Source organism: Cervus canadensis, chromosome 12, assembly GCF_019320065.1.
Source record: "Cervus canadensis isolate Bull #8, Minnesota chromosome 12, ASM1932006v1, whole genome shotgun sequence".
Classification (NCBI taxonomy): Eukaryota; Metazoa; Chordata; class Mammalia; order Artiodactyla; family Cervidae; genus Cervus; species Cervus canadensis.
Window position 1 is genome coordinate 61,746,864 of NC_057397.1, and position 17,944 is coordinate 61,764,807.

The following is a 17,944-nucleotide window of genomic DNA, read 5'->3' on the forward strand; positions in this document are numbered from 1 at the left end:
TTTCAAAATAATTGATCAGGGAAGTGCAAATTAAAACCACAATGAGCAACCACAACATATACATCAGAATAGCAAAAAGTGAAAAAGGACTGAAAACAACAAATGTTGCCAAGGATGTGAAGCAATTGGCATACATTGTTGATGGGAATGTAAAATGGCACAATTACTTTGGGGAAAAAAAGCCTGGTAATTTCTTTTTTAAAAAAGTATATAGTAATTCTTCTGTTAGGTATTAAACCAAGAAAAAGAATAGCTACAGGTCTTCAAGAGACTTGCAGAAGAATGTCCAGATCATTTTCACTTTTGATAACCAAAAGTGGAAATACCTCAAGCACTCATCAACAGGGTAATGTCTAAATAAACTATGTTACATTCATATGGCATAGCCATTCAATGTACTTAGCAATAAAAAGGAAACAAACACTGATATATATAACAACACAGATGAATCCCCAAAATACAATGCTTTCAGAGCAGTGAAAATACTATGAAGGATACCAAAATGATGGATACATTTGTCCAACCCACAGAATATACATCAGCAACAGTGACCTTTAACTAAACTACTGACTCTGGGCGATAATGATACAGGTTCATCAGTTGTGATAAGTAGAGGGATGCTGATAATGGGGGAGGTTATGCATGTATGAGAGCAGGGATATATGGGAAATCTCTGTACCTACCCTTCAATTTTGTTGCAAACCTAAAATTGCTCAAAAAATTAAGTCTTAAAAAGTTCTTAAAAATGAAAAGTAAAAAAACAATATTATGCTTAAGGAAAGAATCCTTTCACAGGAGAATTTCCACTGTATGTTTCTATTTACATGAAATTCCAGAATCAGCAAAAACTAATGCATGGCTTCTTTCTTTTTTAGAGATTCAGAACAGGGTTTTCTTGAGTGGAAGGCGGGTGGGCAGGCAGTTGGAGGAAGGGAAGTGACTGAATAGTGGCATGAGATAACTTTTTGAGATATTAATGACACATATTTTGATGAGTGTCCAGTATCACACAGGCATACACATTTCTCAAAACTTCTTAAATAGCATACTTAATTTAACACTTATGCATTTCACCTTATGAATTTAACCTTTAAAAAAAAAAAGAAAAAGAACCGTCAATAAACATAAACTCTAGCTAGGGATATGCTGCTGAAATCTAGCAGTGAAGTATACTGATGTCCATAACTTAACTGTGAAATGCAGCAAAAACTGGTTGAATCAATGGAGGGAAAGTGGTGTTAGATGAACACATACATGATAAGCAAATGTGATAAATATTCACTGTAGAATCTAGATGATGAGTAGATTCTACACATCTACTCAACCACATAGTGGCTGTTGATTGTATAATACTTTCAATTTTCCATATATTAATATTTGAAATTTACCATAATAGCAGGGTGGAAAAAAATGAATTGACCAGCTTCTACACGCTAGGTTTTGTTCAACTAGTTTTTGTTCTACCAGTTCTGTCATATAACCCTAGGAACAGAACGGCTGGATTATATGTTAACTCTATGTACAACTTTTTGACAAACCAGACTGTGTACCATTCCCACCATCTACGCTTAAGGGTTCCAATTTTCCCACATCCTTGCCAACACTTACTATGAGTCGTTTTTAACTACATTGGTTACTAGCTATAAAGCACTATCTCATTGTGGTTTTGACTTGTATTACCCTTCATGACTAATGATACTGAGCATATTTTCACATGCTTGTTGGCCACCTGGATATTCTTTCTGGAAACAGGTCTATAAAGGCCGTTTGCCCACTTTTTAATAGGGTTATTTATTCCCAAGTTTTAAATGCCCTTTAGCTAAAGGCTCTAACTATGGAAGTCAATCATCACCCTCTCCAAATTTTTCCTGAGACTCAGACCAACACAAGTCAAACCCTATCACTCCTTTCACCATTTTTCTACTTCTAATTGTTAATACCTCTAATGTTAATAAGTCAAACATCTGCCATCATACTTAACTGTTTAAGTGCTTAACTAACTGTTCACATGTCTGTCCACTCCAATGTATATTAACCTCTGCATTCTCCTACATTCCGACCAATAATGTCTTACACACAAATAGGCTTTAGTAAAAGTATCATGAATTGAATAAGGGAAATTAACCCACTAAGTATCTTTCAATGAAGTATATATTTCAAAGAGTAACACTCCAATTAATTAACTAGGTATCCTCCAAAACATACAGTTAATTAGATATAATTATAGTTTATTATAGGCTATCCTGGTAGCTCAGTCGGAAGAATCCACCTGCATTGCAGGAGACCTGGGTTCGATCCCTGGGTTAGGAAGATCCCTGGGAGGGCATGGCAACCCACTCCAGTACTGTTGCCCGGAGAATCCCCATGGACAGAGGAGCATAGCAGGCTGCAGTCCATGGGGTCACAAAGAGTCAGACATGACTGAGAGACTAAGCACAGCACACATAGTTAATTATAATTACATATGATAATTAAGTATAAATAACTTAGTTAAAATAACTCAGTGAGACTTTATAGAAAAGTTATCAATATAGCTGCTCCCTGAACAACAAGGTGGTTAGGAGTACAAGATGAAAATCCAGGTATAACTTTATAGTCAACTCACTATCATATTCACAGTTCTGTATCTGAGGATTCAACCAACCATGGATCATGCAGTTTTACTGAAAAAAATTTGTGTGTAAGTGGATCTTGCACAGTTCAAACCCATGTGTTCAAGGGTCAACTGTATTATAACTTACTAAGAAATCTTGAGATTGGAATATCCTTTTATATAATGTATATTCTGAACACTTATACCTACTAGAAATAGTCAAGTTATTTTTAGCATGTAGAAAAAAGAAAGTGAGAATAGTATGCAAAATGTAGAAAAGAAAAAAATCAATGTTAAGCAAATCATCCCATCATATTAGAATACTGTAAAACATAATCTAATGTAACTTTTCAAGTTTCACAATGGTGAAAACATTTTTGTAAGAACAATAGTTATAAAAATTCTGTTGTATTTACCTGTAACATTTCCCAACATATCTTTATTGTGACAAGTAGAATCTTCTGTTTCTCCATCTTTAAAATTTCCTATTTCTCCATAGTAAAGAGCAATCCCAAGCTGCATTATACGGATAAACATAGGCAACTGTTGATCAGTGATAGACAGTTTCAAACTCTCTACTAAGGTATGAATCTGTATTTTGGAGAAAACAAAAGCATCAACAGAAGTATATTCAAAGAGAATACTATTTAAACATAAGTACAGAAATGTTAAGCCTTAAAATGGAGTACCGTAGGAAAAACAGTAATGTCTCAATGTTTCTAATATTTAAGCCAAAATGACAGTTCTAAAATATTAAAAATTTAAACAAATTTTCCTATGATGATCAGTAACTTTAGACAGAAGCAATGTTAATCCCAACTATCTAAGTGGAAATAGAAATGATCATGAGAAGATACAGTCACAATGGATTTCAAGATAACTTTTCCCAAAATTTTTTGTTAACAAAATACCCATCCTATAATATTAAGAGTATAACAGTACTCCAACAAAAACCATAAAGATCTCTGTCACACATAAGAATAAAAGTTTCATGACGTCATTTTATAAGTCATTAATCCACCCTTTCCAGCTTTATTAACCAAAAAGAATGCATACATATTCTAAAAACATGTTAAGTGAGTAAACTACTGACATTATAACTATGGAAGTATGCACACGGTAAAATAACTGTCAGATATAGAAAACAAAGTGAAAATATGACCAGGAAAATTTCTCAAACAAACTTTAAATAAAAGAATTAAACATGGTATAAAATTTACAACATGAATCAATTATAAGAAATAAGACTAATTACTATCAATAGGGCACAAAGTCAACAATCAAAGTTCTCCTTAAAGAACAATACATCAATAAAATATAAAGACAAGCTCAATATAATAATTACCTGTTGTTACATAAACATGGAATAAAACCAATTAAGCCATAAAGTAAGTCTTTTGGAAGGTTTACTTTAACCAACTGGTATTTGAGTGTCTATTAAACATGAAAAAGTAATGGCATCCGCATATCTTTAGGGATAAAAGCACAAAAAAACTGTACTTGAAGGGAAGCAAGTTATACAGGGAGGTATAAAATACCATATTCAAATATGAGTACAGGTTTTAAAAACTGACAAAAATCATACACCAAATAGACTATGAAGAGGTAAGAAAATCAAGGAAGGGTCGTGCAGGTGTGCAACGCAGGCCTGCAAAGCTCTTCTTAAATCTGACATTTCTCTGCCACATCCTTTTCAACACCGTAGGGCACCAACAGCACCAGTGACAGCTGTCTTAGCAAAACCAGCGTCAGCCTGCACGCACATGCATGTGCACTTACAATCTTACACACACAAACATGTATACCTTTAAAATATGATGTTTTATACAGTATACATATAGATATCTTTAAAATCAATAAAGCTAACCAACAACAGGAAAACTGACAAAGAACCTGAATGAATTTTTCAAAAAAATAATGGCCAGTGAACATATTTTAAAATATCTAAGTTCGCTAATAATCAAATTAATATTAAATTGCATTATTTTTGCTAAACAAGTTGGCTTTTTTAAGTATGATCATATTTAAGGATAGCAGAGTATAATACAGGCACTCCCCTTAATGTTCATGAGCATATACACTGGTTAAACATTTCTGGAAGCAATTTTGTAGTTCAAATGACAGGCCTTAAAAGTTTAAATCCATTAATAAGATATTTGCAATTACAGAAATCATTCCTAAGGAATCAATCAGAGATGTGGTCAAAGATTTATGTGTAGACTTTCATTCCTCTGAAAAACTGTTAAGAAAAAGTAAATTTTTACTAACAGGGGAAATGTTAAATAACATATCTGTATGCTCTGTATCTCGTAGATGATACAATCTCTAAGACATTTATTACTCACAAAAGATAGAAAATTACAAAAAGTCTACCCAAATACAAATAAATTCAAAAGTCACTTAATGAAACATACATGAAAATCTTAGACAAGTAATTAAGAGTGTCTCAAACAGTTTTGGAAATTCCCTGTCTTTGAGATGATCAATGAGCTTAACCATGTCCATTTAATACTTATTTCCTAGGACTAAGAGATGAAAAAATCATGGCTCTAACTCAAAACACCAAATCTTATATCACAATACTATGAATAAAAAACTGAAAATTTAATTTCAGTTACGCATAAATGGTACCACTCTCCTCTAATTTACCCACATCCTAAAATGTACAATTAAATCTGTATTAAAGAACAATAAAAAAATTTTATATGGTAAGGTTTCCCTATATCCATTACTTGTTTTCAAAATGTATCTTGAATTTACTCTTAACATTCCCCAACTTCACTGGTAGAGTCAAGATCAAAGAAGGGATGTTTAAGTCCATTGTCCTGGGATAGGGACACAGTTACTATTGAATCAACACTATTCCATGCTTACATTTGCCTAAGAAACTAATTCAAAAACAGAAGGAAAGAGTAACAGAATTTAAAGAAAACAATGTGTCCTGTACAAAGGGTAAGGAAAAAAAGATACTCAAGACTGAGCACTACCAAAGAAAATGGGTGGAATTCATGTATAAATACAAAGTTACATAAAATGACATGTCTTATGTTTTAAAAGCACAATGTAAAAATAATAAATAATTTATATAGCCACACCAAAACAAGCAGTGATCAATATCAGTGTTCAGACTTAGGACTGGCTTTTTCATTACAGTACAAAAGCTTATAATTCAATAATAAAAATTTATTCCATGTGAAAACTTAGTTAACAAGATCACAAGTCACTGTGTGAATTCTTTTTCAAATATAGATAAGAGGTATAGAAAATTTTTATGCAATAAAACAACACAAAATTTATACTTAGAGAATAACTATACACACTAAAAATATTTGCCAATACCTGGAGAACAAATTTTCACATGGATCAAAGACATTACTGAAACATTCACTATTCTTAAGATTTTAATCACATTATGAAACCATAGACAACTAAAATTTCTTAACCAATAAACTAACAGATAAGCAAATTAAGTCTTATAAAGTTATCTAAGAAAAACAAGGGTCAGAAACTATTATCAGATGAAAAATTTGTAAGGATTGAAATACAGACTAATATTCAGTCCACCGTGGGTATATACATACTATTTTGATATGATCTCCTCTATCTAATTGAAGAGAAAAACACTAACAATCAGCTGGACAAACTAAAACAGAATCTACAGTCACAGGAAAAAAAAAGTTGTCCCCAAAATATCTCTATTAGAATACAAAATGAAAAAAAGTTATAATACATAATAACATAAAAGTTATAATATAAACCAAACTTTTTTACATTATATGTTTGAGGTTAATTTCCTCATTGCTTTTTAACAATGATTAGTATGTATAACAATCAATAAATAAAATAGAAACATGCAACTTGACTACTAGGAAAAGAAACACTTACTTTTATAACAGATGGCATCTTGGAATTTAGGTTATCATATGTAAAATGCAGACGAGTTCTGAAGGAACACTTGTACAATAAAGGATCCTGGTAGAATTCTATTTTACCACTGGCATTTCGTTTATCAAGACAAACTGTACAGTCAGAAAAATTGATAACCTTTCTCAACACCAGATCAGTTGCTAAAAGAAAAAAGAAAAACATTTTAAGTAAAAAGTAAAGTTAGAAGGAAAAGAAAGGCAATTATTTATTAGTGTAACAGTAATAAAAAAATAATAATAGCAGAAATGAGATTAATAAAGCATTTAATATAGGACTGTCAGCACCTATGAACAGAACTTCACATTTAATATATCACTGAAAGCTTCCAATAATATTATGAAATAGGCACAATAAACCCCATTTAATGTATGAAGAATCAAATAGAAGCCAAAGAAATGAAGCAGCTTGTCCCCAATTTGCTTGACTCCCAACTACAAATTTAAGACAAAGTTTATAAAAATTTTTCTACATTTCACTATCTGCAATGGAATATTAAATAACAATAAAATTCTTGAAAAACCACATTATAAAAACATTTGAGTAATAGTCACTTATTTAACATTTATTTCTCCACTGAAAAACTTACTGCTGTTCTCAAAGCTTGCACTCTTCAATATGGTAGCCACCATCAATACAGTGTTATTTAAACTTACCTATGAATTAATTAAAATTATACGAAAATAAAATTTCAGGTCCTTGGCTGCATTAGCCACATTGCATGTACTCAAAAGCCACATACAGCTAGTGGCTAGGGTACTGGACAGTAAAAAGTAAAACATTTCCATCATCACAGAAAATTCTAGTGGCCAACATGTTTTTAAATAATGACTAATGAAGAAATTACCAAATTACCAGTAATGTTATAAAGTTCCTTTTCAAGGAATAAAAATGGAAACAATTGCTGGTAAAGTATCAAACTAGAGAACAAAACCTTTAGAAAATTTATTTCTAACAATAATTCCTCGATAAATATCAGGCCCAAATCTACCTAGTCAGTGATTTTAAGTTAACAACTATCCATACACTATGGCCATGGCAATCTTCAAAACAATAAACTATATTTTAGTCCATTCTATTTCTGAGTACATCCTGGCAACCTCTAATTAATTCAGCATTTAATTTTGTTTTCTTCTTTTGGATTTAAGTTTTTAAGACATGTAATAAGTACGTATATGTATGAAAATAGTAAGGTTTTATTAAGGAAATAAATTTTAAATTTTTTAACTGAAAAAAATACAAACTTACCACATTATTTCATGTTATACAGTACATAAATGATTTAGTTACTATTATATACATGTACACAAATTAAAGAAATTATCAAAATAGGAAAGAAATTATCATAAGAAGAAATGAAAGAAACCCTCTAGATGCTTTTCCCTCTCTTTATAGTAATTATAATTCACTGAGTATTTGCTATTAGACAGTACACTAAATCTTTTGCAGTCATTCACTCTTATAATATCTATATGGCTCTGTTTAAAAGCTGTGGAATGAAGGCACAATAACGATAAATAATTTGTCTTTTCAGACAGTTTATAAAGAGCAGAGCTATAATTCAAACTCTGAAAACCTTACTCCAGAGCACATGTTCTTCTCCATTAAGCTATAAGAATCACTTTATGCTAAAGTGATCATATTTCAAGGATATTCTAGAAAATGTTTCTGTGAAAGTGAAAAGGATTAAGTTTTGAAAAATACTTTCCTAAACACTAATAGGAACTATCTTAAAAACATACAAAATGAATTCTTCTTCTGGTATTTTCAGATAATGTGCTACAATCCAATCTATAAAATGAGGGTAATAATTATGCTCACCTAACAAGCACTGTAGAAAAAGACACTGCATTATTTTGAAAATGTGAACATTTGTATATCCTCCTAACAAACCCACTCCTAAGTACTATGTATGTCTTAAAGAAATGCTTACGTGCATGTATAATGTTTTCAAGATTCATCCATGTTTCACCATATATGAAGACTTCATTCTTTCTTAACTGTTTTGTTTTAATCCTTTAACTTCTGAAGTAGATTAGATACTGCTTCCCCTTTTAGAGGCACTGACAATATCTCAGAAACAAGCTTGGGTTTTTGCATGCTCTTATTTATACCTTACAACAGAGCTGCAATACCAGGATTATTTTTCATTTTTAAAATGTGAAGGCCAAACCTTAAAGAACACACAAAACAACTGTATTTCAGTTCTTCTAGTTCTTATTTGTATGCCTTAACAAGATGAGTTAGGAAACCTTGAGATTCAATTTCACTTTGCTTTCTTGTAACTAGGACTTAAAAAAATGAATACAAAACTAAACCAATGAGAAAGGATATCACTTTATGGAATTGTAAAGAGAATCTGAGAAAATTAATTTAAATAATAATAACAGCAGCTCACTTTCTGAGCACTTACTATGTACCAAATACTTTTATGCTATGGTATGTATTTGAGGAAAATAAGAAACCGCAAAGTAACTCACACAAGATCATACATCTCTATGAAGTTGGGAGAGTCAAGATTCAAACTCAGGTAATCTAACTTTAGTGCCAGCAACTTTACAAATTATGTACAATGGCAAATCACAGATAAAAGGCATTCACAATAGTCTCCTTACTATATTTTCCAAAACTATCCACTCCCTACCCTATCAGAAAGTGTATAAAAAAGTGTTGACTTTTTTTAACTATTACGTCCTCTAGCAGAGCAGCAACACTATTTTTTTCACAGCTGTATTTTCAAGGCTTTCACAACATGCCTACCTTCCATGTTGAACATAATATATAAAATAATAAGTATTTGGTAGTTATTAAAAATATATTATTATTTAATAGTTCTTTTAATATAAGCATAAGGAAAATGCAGCACATAATAAAGGAGGCTTTGTGATTAGCCAAAAATCCCAAATATGCTCTGCAGCATACAAATCTAAAACATAGAGTCAGATACACAATCTTGCCATTACTGAACTATGTAAAAGCAACACATTCCCTTTCCTCTTTCAAAAACTTTCAAAATTTTAACTATTATTTAATTTGTATTCCTTCAACCCGCAGTACTGTAAAATATGATACTAACATTTGAAACAAGCATGAGATAAGAAAAATTAACAGTATTAGAAAATAAGTCAGATTTCTTCATCTGACAGTCTAATAATCTCCTATAATTGTATGCTAAATTTAATATATGTGCATTTTTTTCAGGATGAAGATATAAAGCTTTCAGTAGACTAGCCAAGAGCCTGGTGGCTCAAAAAAGGTTTAGAATCCAAGATAAATGTTTCAACAGAAGAAAAAGCTATACTAATCTTGATGTTTACTCACCAGAAATATCCATGAATGCACGATCCCACAATTCACCTACTGTATAGCATTCTGCAGATGTGATGTTGACTGAAAGGACAATATCATCTTCAACATATTTTAGTATCAGATTATTTATAACAATATTTACATTATTTACAACTCGTCTGATCAGACTCTGTACATAGCCTATAAAATAGGGGAAAAAATATTCCAATCAGATGCTAAATCAATAATTATTCTTAAAATGTTACTGAACCTAATGTACATGAACGATGAGTATCATTTAGCATTTTCTGCAATGACAAAACCAACATTCAGATAGGGAAATAAGCTGACCAAAGAGTTAATAAGTACCAAATCCTTCTCAACAAACATCGCTGCAAAGAAGTTCTGCATCATGAAGTTTCACATACTAGAGAAATCATAGAAGCCACACCTTCTTAACATAATACTAGATCTCATTCAAAGGCCATCCTAATCTACAAGTACTTTGATTTCTGCCCATTTTATAAACATTTTCTCAAATGAAACAATGTTACTGTATACTGATTATACAATATATAAGAAGATAAACTTCTTTAAGGTTATTTTTTCAGCTACCATCTTCTCTCCCTACTTTTAAATAGCCATTAAAATACTCAAAAACTAGTCCTCGAGAAAGGAAGATAAAAGAAACATGACCATCACAATGAATGGGACTACTTCTACTTAATAATGTATAACAGTGACACGGGAAAGGGAGAATATGACTGAGGAAGAAAATACATAAAGTACTAAAAGAAAGAGAGGGAAAAGAGCACAAAGATGAAGACAAAAGAGAAAAGTAGGGAAAGAAAGAGAACAGATAAAAGCGTAACAGGAACTCATAATATCAGAAGGTTTTCACACAATAAGTATATACAGATATATTACTGAGGAATTTAATAGGAAATATAAATAAAACTAAGCATAAATAGCATTTTAAAAGACAGAAAAAGATTAAAAACTATTCAAATGTATTTTCCACTATAAAATCTATATAAAAATAGCTATTTAATTAAATAACTATCTGCTTATAGTCTTTAAACCACAAGTTTACTGGACAAAACAGAATCAACTTCTGTCAGCAGCTAACATTGTTAACACCTACACTGAAGCCTGCTCCAAGAAAATTTATTTAAAAGTTATTCAACCATAACATGCTTGCAAAAACCAATTCCTTCACTCATTCCGAATGGATACAAATAGAAAAGAAATGTACAATGACTAAATTCAAGTTTTTCTCATATTAGCAGCTTTTAAAGTGTCAATTATCATATGCTATAAAATTAACACACGAAGTATCAGTAAGATTAAGGTTTCAGACATTATTGTACCAGGGAAGATAGATGCTAAAATGATACATAAATTAAGCTTCAAAAATAAACTTTAAGTATCAAAATGCTCACCCTTAAAATGTATACTTCCCTCATGCTATCACTATTCAACACAGATGTTAAAAATAAACAGCTTCTGAGAAGTCAAGAAGCATGACTAATACTGATTTTCCTATTTCTGAAAACCTGTCATGAATAAAGAATTCATAAAAACCACTTAAGAGTTCATGAGTTTTTATTGTGGGGGGAGGAAGAAAAAGGAGCGGGAGAAGGGCAGTGACTCTCAGAAAACATATAATGCAAAATAGTGACAGAAACATAATACTGTAAATGTATTGTAACTGATAGAAAAACTGATGGATTTTTCACCTACATATCAATACCTTCTCTCAGTTGCCCATTATACAAGCTGAGATGAATAAGCCAATTCACCACAGTAAAATAATCAAGTATTTAAAAAGAGCTTCCCTGATGGCTTAGACAGTAAAAAACCCGCCTGCAATGGTGGAGACCCAGGTTCGATCTCTGGATCAGGAAGATCCCCTGAAGAAGGGAATGGCTGCTACCCACTCCAGTATTCTTGCCTGGAAATTTCCATGAACAGAGGAGCCTGGTGAACTACAGTCCATAGGGTTGCAATATAGTCGGACACAACTTAGTGACTAAAAACAAAAAAAGCTTGTTTTACAAACCTGCTTTACAAACAGACAGTATTTGCCCTAACATGGTCACTAGGAAACCAAGTTGCTCAAAAACAGAAATTCCATGGTTGATGACTTGGTTACAGTACCTAAAAACTTCCTGATCAAGTTTTTGGTGTAAAATTTAGCTGGGGTTACTGAAGCATGATATAAGCAACTTATGCTCAAATAATTAAAGGAAAAGTATGTTCTCTATAATGTTCTTGCCTTTTTTGGAAGGCTGAAATTATTTCAAAATAAAACATTTTAGAGAAATGCACATCAAAACCACAATGAGGTACCATTACACGCCAGTCAGGATGGCTGCTATCCAAAAGTCTACAAGCAATAAACGCTGGAGAGGGTGTGGAGAAAAGGGAACCCTCTTACACTGTTGGTGGAAATGCAAACTCGTACAGCCGCTATGGAGAACAGTGTGGAGATTTCTTAAAAAACTGGAAATAGAACTGCCATATGACCCAACAATACCACCTCTGGGCATACACACCGAGGAAACCAGATCTGAAAGAGACGCATGCACCCCAATGTTCATCGCAGCACTGTTTATAATAGCCAGGAAATGGAAGCAACCTAGATGCCCATCAGCAGACGAATGGATAAGGAAGCTGTGATACATATACACCATGGAATATTACTCAGCTGTTAAAAAGAATTCATTTGAATCAGTTCTAATGAGATGGATGAAACTGGAGCCCATTATACAGAGTGAAGTAAGCCAGAAAGATAAAGACCATTACAGTATACTAACACATATATATGGAATTTAGAAAGATGGTAATGATAACCCTATATGCAAAACAGAAAAAGAGACACAGATGTACAGAACAGACTTTTGGACTCTGTGGGAGAAGGCGAGGGTGGGATGTTTTGAGAGAACAGAACTGAAACATGTATGTTGTCTAGGGTGAAACAGATCACCAGCCCAGGTTGGATGCATGAGACAAGTGCTCGGGCCCGGTGCACCAGGAAGACCCAGAGGGATCGGGGAGAGAAGGAGGTGGGAGGGGGATCAGGATGGGGAATACATGTAAATCCATGGCTGATTTATGTCAATGTATGACAAAAACCACTACAATACTGTAAAGTAATAAGCCTCCAACTAATAAAAATAAATGAAAAAAAAAAAAACATTTTTAGAAGGTTAAGATTAAGAATTCCTATTGGTAATGCAGTACAGAAGTTCAATAATAATTTTTTAAAATCTATCAGTTTTGGTAACTAAAAGATAACTTAGGGCAGCTACTGTAGGAGCTAAGGAAAATAGCAATGAGTTGAAGATACTTATCAGTATTATTATTTAAGATAGTCACAGAAGTTATAAACAACTAAATTAGGGTACAAAAGAGAAATCAGTGTAAGTACTGACAAGAAGAACACAAAATTATCATTACATGAAGATGACTGTTTTTTATATAGAAAATCGAAAAGATATAACTGAAAAATACTGAATATCGATCAGCTAACAAAATGCAAAAGTTAGCTTTTCTACATCACAAAACAACAGGAGAATAACATGGTAAAAAAATTAATAATTCCACTTAGTAATAAAAAATAAAATAGCATTTTCCACCTATAAAAGATTCAAAGAAATACAATAGTGAAAAACAGCATTGGGCTAAAAATGTGCTTGTAAGAAAAAACTGTTAAATTTTTCACAGGGAGTAATTTGGTCATACATGTCAAAACTTTAAAATCATTCACAAATTTTGATGCTATAGACTAAACAGAGGTATGTGCAAAGATTTACATGCCAGTATGTTGTCAGAGAATCTTACAAAACTGAAAATGAAAAATAACCCAAAAAACTAACAAAAAGGAATTGATTAAACAAACTGTGGAACACAATATAATACATGCTAATGATTAAAATAACAATGTGAAAAAGGGAACTTCCCTGCTGATCCAGTGGCTAGAACTCTATGCTCCCAGTGCAGGAGACCAGGGTTCAGTCCCTGGTCTGGGAACTAGATTCTGCATGCCACAACTGAAAGAGATCCTCTGTGCCACAACTAAGACCTGGTGCAGCTAAATTTTTTTGTTTAATATGAAAAAATTAATGTCCTTGAAACATGTTCCTAACATTAAAAAATGCAAATTACAAAAGAAAATGTACAAGTGTATGTGTATATGCATGCGCACACACACAGACAAAATGTCTCCAAAAGGTTGTACATTAAAATGTTAACAGGTTCCAGTCCTAAGTAACATAAAAGCAAGCATATTCCATTCTTTCTCACTGAAAATAGTCACAAAACCTAGAAAGAAAGTATGGAGCAGTTATTCCAGGACACTGAAAAGTAAACAATTAGCATGAGAGGGGAAATAGAAAAATGAAAATCAGAGCTTACAAAGAAAAAACAAATAATAAAACTGTAGCAATCGACTCAAACATATGAGTAGTTATTCTAATTTATGTATTGTGGCCAGAGAGGATGGTCTTTATGATAATGAATCTCTGAAATTTTTCAAGACCTTTTTAAACCAAGTCTTTTTCAGTGTCTATAGATACCAAATGTGTACATCAAAAAAATATACACCGTCTTATCTGCTGGGAACAGAGTTTTATGTTTCTATAAAATAATCCTGTCAATTTTTAAAGATCCAGTTTGGGGATTTTTTTGGGGGGGGAGGGGTGGGGGGGTCCTGCTTGATCTACCACATTTCAAAGGTAGGTTGTTAAGTACATAAAAATTCATCATATATTGTTTCGAGAACTGTACCTTTTAATATAACTCAGCATCTGGCCATCAATGTTCTTGCATAAAGTTTCATTTTGGCTGATTTTATTTTTGGATAGTACTTGTCTACTATGCCATTTCCCATCCTTTCACTTTCAATCTTTCTTACCTCTCCATTTTACCTTTGTGTGTCAGAGGACACACATACCTGGACATAATTGCTCCTTCCTTTTAATATCCCAAAAGCATTAATTGCGCTTCCTTGGAGCTCTTTGCTCTGGTTTTGCACTGTAATTAGTGGTTTACAATATCTCCTATACAAAGCCATTAATTCTGAGGGCAAAGATAGCCTTCAACTAGCTGCTTCAGCATCAGATTTAGGGAACTTAACAGCCTGCCTCCATTAAGCACTATTTTGAAATTCAATCTAGTCAGAATGAAGTTAAAAACTCTCTAGTTATCACTTTTTTCTGTTATGAACAGAACATAAATGTTAGGTATCTTAAAGGCTATTGACAAAATCATACTGTACTTTGTCAGTATGTTGCAGGAAGGGGGACCCCCCCCCCCTTCCAGGGCCCAAAACTGGACTTTTGTCTAACACTTGGAAATGAATTGTCTGAGGAGACACATGTGCTGACAAATCAAGAGATTTTATTGGGAAAGGGCACCCGGGTAGAGAGTAGGAGGGTAGGGAACCCAGGAGAACAGCTCTGCCACGTGGCTGGCAGTCTCGGGTTTTATGCTGATGGGATTAGTTTCCAGGTTGTCTGCAACAAGTATATTAAAGAGAAAGAACACCTGTATGGCAGAAATGGCTAGCTACCCATCAATATTTGTGCTTCCCCTTTCAGAATACAGAACTGTTACTGCGATATGACTCTAAAACATACATAACATCAATAAAAATAATTTTCCTCAATGAAATTTGAGAAGAATATACATCACTTTCAACCTGGGGGTAGCAAGAAGTGGACAAGTCTCCTTCAGAGCATCCTCTTGAAAAAGCTGAAAACTACAATTCAAAACCTGGGTAGGGAACAGCAGAGCCTCTGGATAAAGGGAGTCTGGGCTTCTGATACAACACTGACTTTAACTGGTACATAAAGAAAACATAACATTTTTGTCGTGCTAATTCCCTGAAATTTATGTTAATGTGTCCTCCAGTTAACACTAACTTAACTTACACAATTGGTCACTTCTTTAAGTTTTCCCTGAAAATGCTAATAAAAAATGTTATAATAATAAAAGCATAAAAATAGAAAATGTAAAATAAGCTATGCATTTCTTTTTCATTTACAACAAGGTACTCTATTCTTAAATGTTCCAGAAAGGCACAGTGATGAGAGTTTAAATTGCTGAGCTTCTGCAAGTGGATAAGAAATGATTGTGCTATCTTCTAGAATAATACATCACCACTTTTGGTTCAGGCTCTTGAACAGTTGATACATTACAAATATTCTTAAACTATGATATATTCTCCAGCTATTATTAAACTCCCTACAAGAGATTGTTTTCAAAAAACCAAGCCCTAACCAGCCTAAGGTGACAAGCATTAGGCAAGCAAACACACAGACACGCAACACAGCTTCCATTTCATATTCAGTATTTTCTGCAGAAGACAAAACCTTGATTAAATGACTACTAATTTAACAAGGTACACCTCAGGTATACCACAGGTGTGTGCATGTTCAGTCACTAAATCATGTCCGACTCTGCAACCCCATGGACTGCAACCCTCCAGGCTCCTCTGTCCATGGGATCGTCCAGGCAAGAATACTACAGTGAGTTGCCATTTCCTCCTCCAAGAGATCTTCCTGATCCGGAGATCAAACCCGCTTCTCCTGTATTAGCAGACAGATTACCACTGAGCCACCTGGGAAGCCGTATACCACAGGTATTACAAATTATAATAAGGTATTCATCATCTACATCAAGATATCTAAGTTGCCATTTTCTCATCCGTAAAACAAAAGCTAGATCAGAGGCTCAGCTGGGGCCTACAGATAGACTTCAGCAGTATGTGAATATCCTAAAGTAACATGCAAATTTTAAATGTGCATACATGGGTCTATAACTATTTCAAAAGATTTTCAAGGGTCCACATCCCAAAAAAGATAGCCAGCTAAAACAGAAACGTCTGAAGTAGCTTCTCCTTCTACATTTCAAGGACACTATGACCCTGATTATCAGAGTCTGAAAACTCTGTGTGATTTTGTGCAGTTGAGTTTTTGTGCAATGCAATAAATACATAAATGGCTATTAAGAACCAGACATTGTATTAGATCAGGGGCTGACCAAATGAGGCTGTGCCATCTGTTTTTATAGTTTTATTGGAACACAATCACAAACATTAATTTATTTACAGTTTATGACTGATTTCACCAGTACATCAGAAAAGTGGAACAGCTATGACAGAAAATACATGGCTTGCAAAGCTTAAAATATTTAATAACTGGGTCTTCACAGAAAATATTTGCTAACCTCCATGATAGATGATGAATATCAAAGACATCTAGGTCACTTCAGACCCAGTGGGCATGATTTTTAGTTTCTCTATACCCTAAATATTTCTATCAAACGCTGCATGTGTATACATACATATACATATATATTCTGAGTAAAAAGGTAAGGAGAAAACAATGGGAAGAGACAATTATATGACAAAAGAAAAAGGAACTATGCACTGGAACACAAAATTTATCTGAGCTTCTTGACCAAATAAGTAGAAAAAATATTTAATGAAAAAATATTTAATCAGAAAAAACACATCAGTTAATTAAGAAGCCCTGAATAAATTAAAGCCATTTTAGAGAAAATGTAGAGGCAGTGCATAAAAGGCTGGCTTCTTACAATGACCTTCAAAAAATACAAAGGCTGTACACTTTAGAAAGCAGAGGACTACAGAATCAATTAAAAGTGATCCTATTTCTAAGCTAGATAAAGCACAGAGACTACTGAGGAAAGCATGAAGGAAGAAAGAAAGAAATGAAACATCCTTAAACTTTCCTCTAAATAGGAACTGTCAATATATCTTACTGAATATCTTAGGCCCACAACTCAACCTGTTATTATTAGCAGTTATTGAAGGTTCCGGCCTATATATTAACTGAAAGTAAATGTGAATGGTTCAGCTCAGTCAGATTCAAACTCTTTTGACCTCTCTCCCAGCAAGAAATATTACATCATAACCCAGAATAAGCACACATGTGTGTAAGTCTCTTGAAATATGATTAACCTTTACTACATGTCACACACACTGAGGTTTTCTAGTCTATGCTATATATATTTTAAATGCTTTCCATGACCCACTAAACTGCTTTCACAATACACTCACTGGTCAGGATGCATAATCTGAAAAAGACTGTTCCAGATAACAAGATCAGAAAT

General features: G+C 33.1%; 1 protein-coding gene across 14 annotated transcripts in view; it reads right to left on the reverse strand.

Annotated features, from left to right (window-relative positions):
- The window catches only part of VPS13B (vacuolar protein sorting 13 homolog B), a 774,030-nt gene that overhangs the window by 705,446 nt on the left and 50,640 nt on the right, over window positions 1-17,944 (reverse strand). For all 14 annotated transcript variants that reach the window (XR_006272367.1, XM_043484079.1, XM_043484085.1 and 11 more), the window contains 3 exons: window positions 9,839-10,006; window positions 6,479-6,660; window positions 3,010-3,184 (listed from right to left, as the gene is read on the reverse strand). Coding sequence is in view for 13 of the 14 variants with exons in the window: in XM_043484079.1 (XP_043340014.1) it covers window positions 3,010-3,184; window positions 6,479-6,660; window positions 9,839-10,006 (525 nt within the window). In the remaining variant the exon portion in view is untranslated. The remainder of the gene's footprint in view (window positions 1-3,009; window positions 3,185-6,478; window positions 6,661-9,838; window positions 10,007-17,944) is intronic.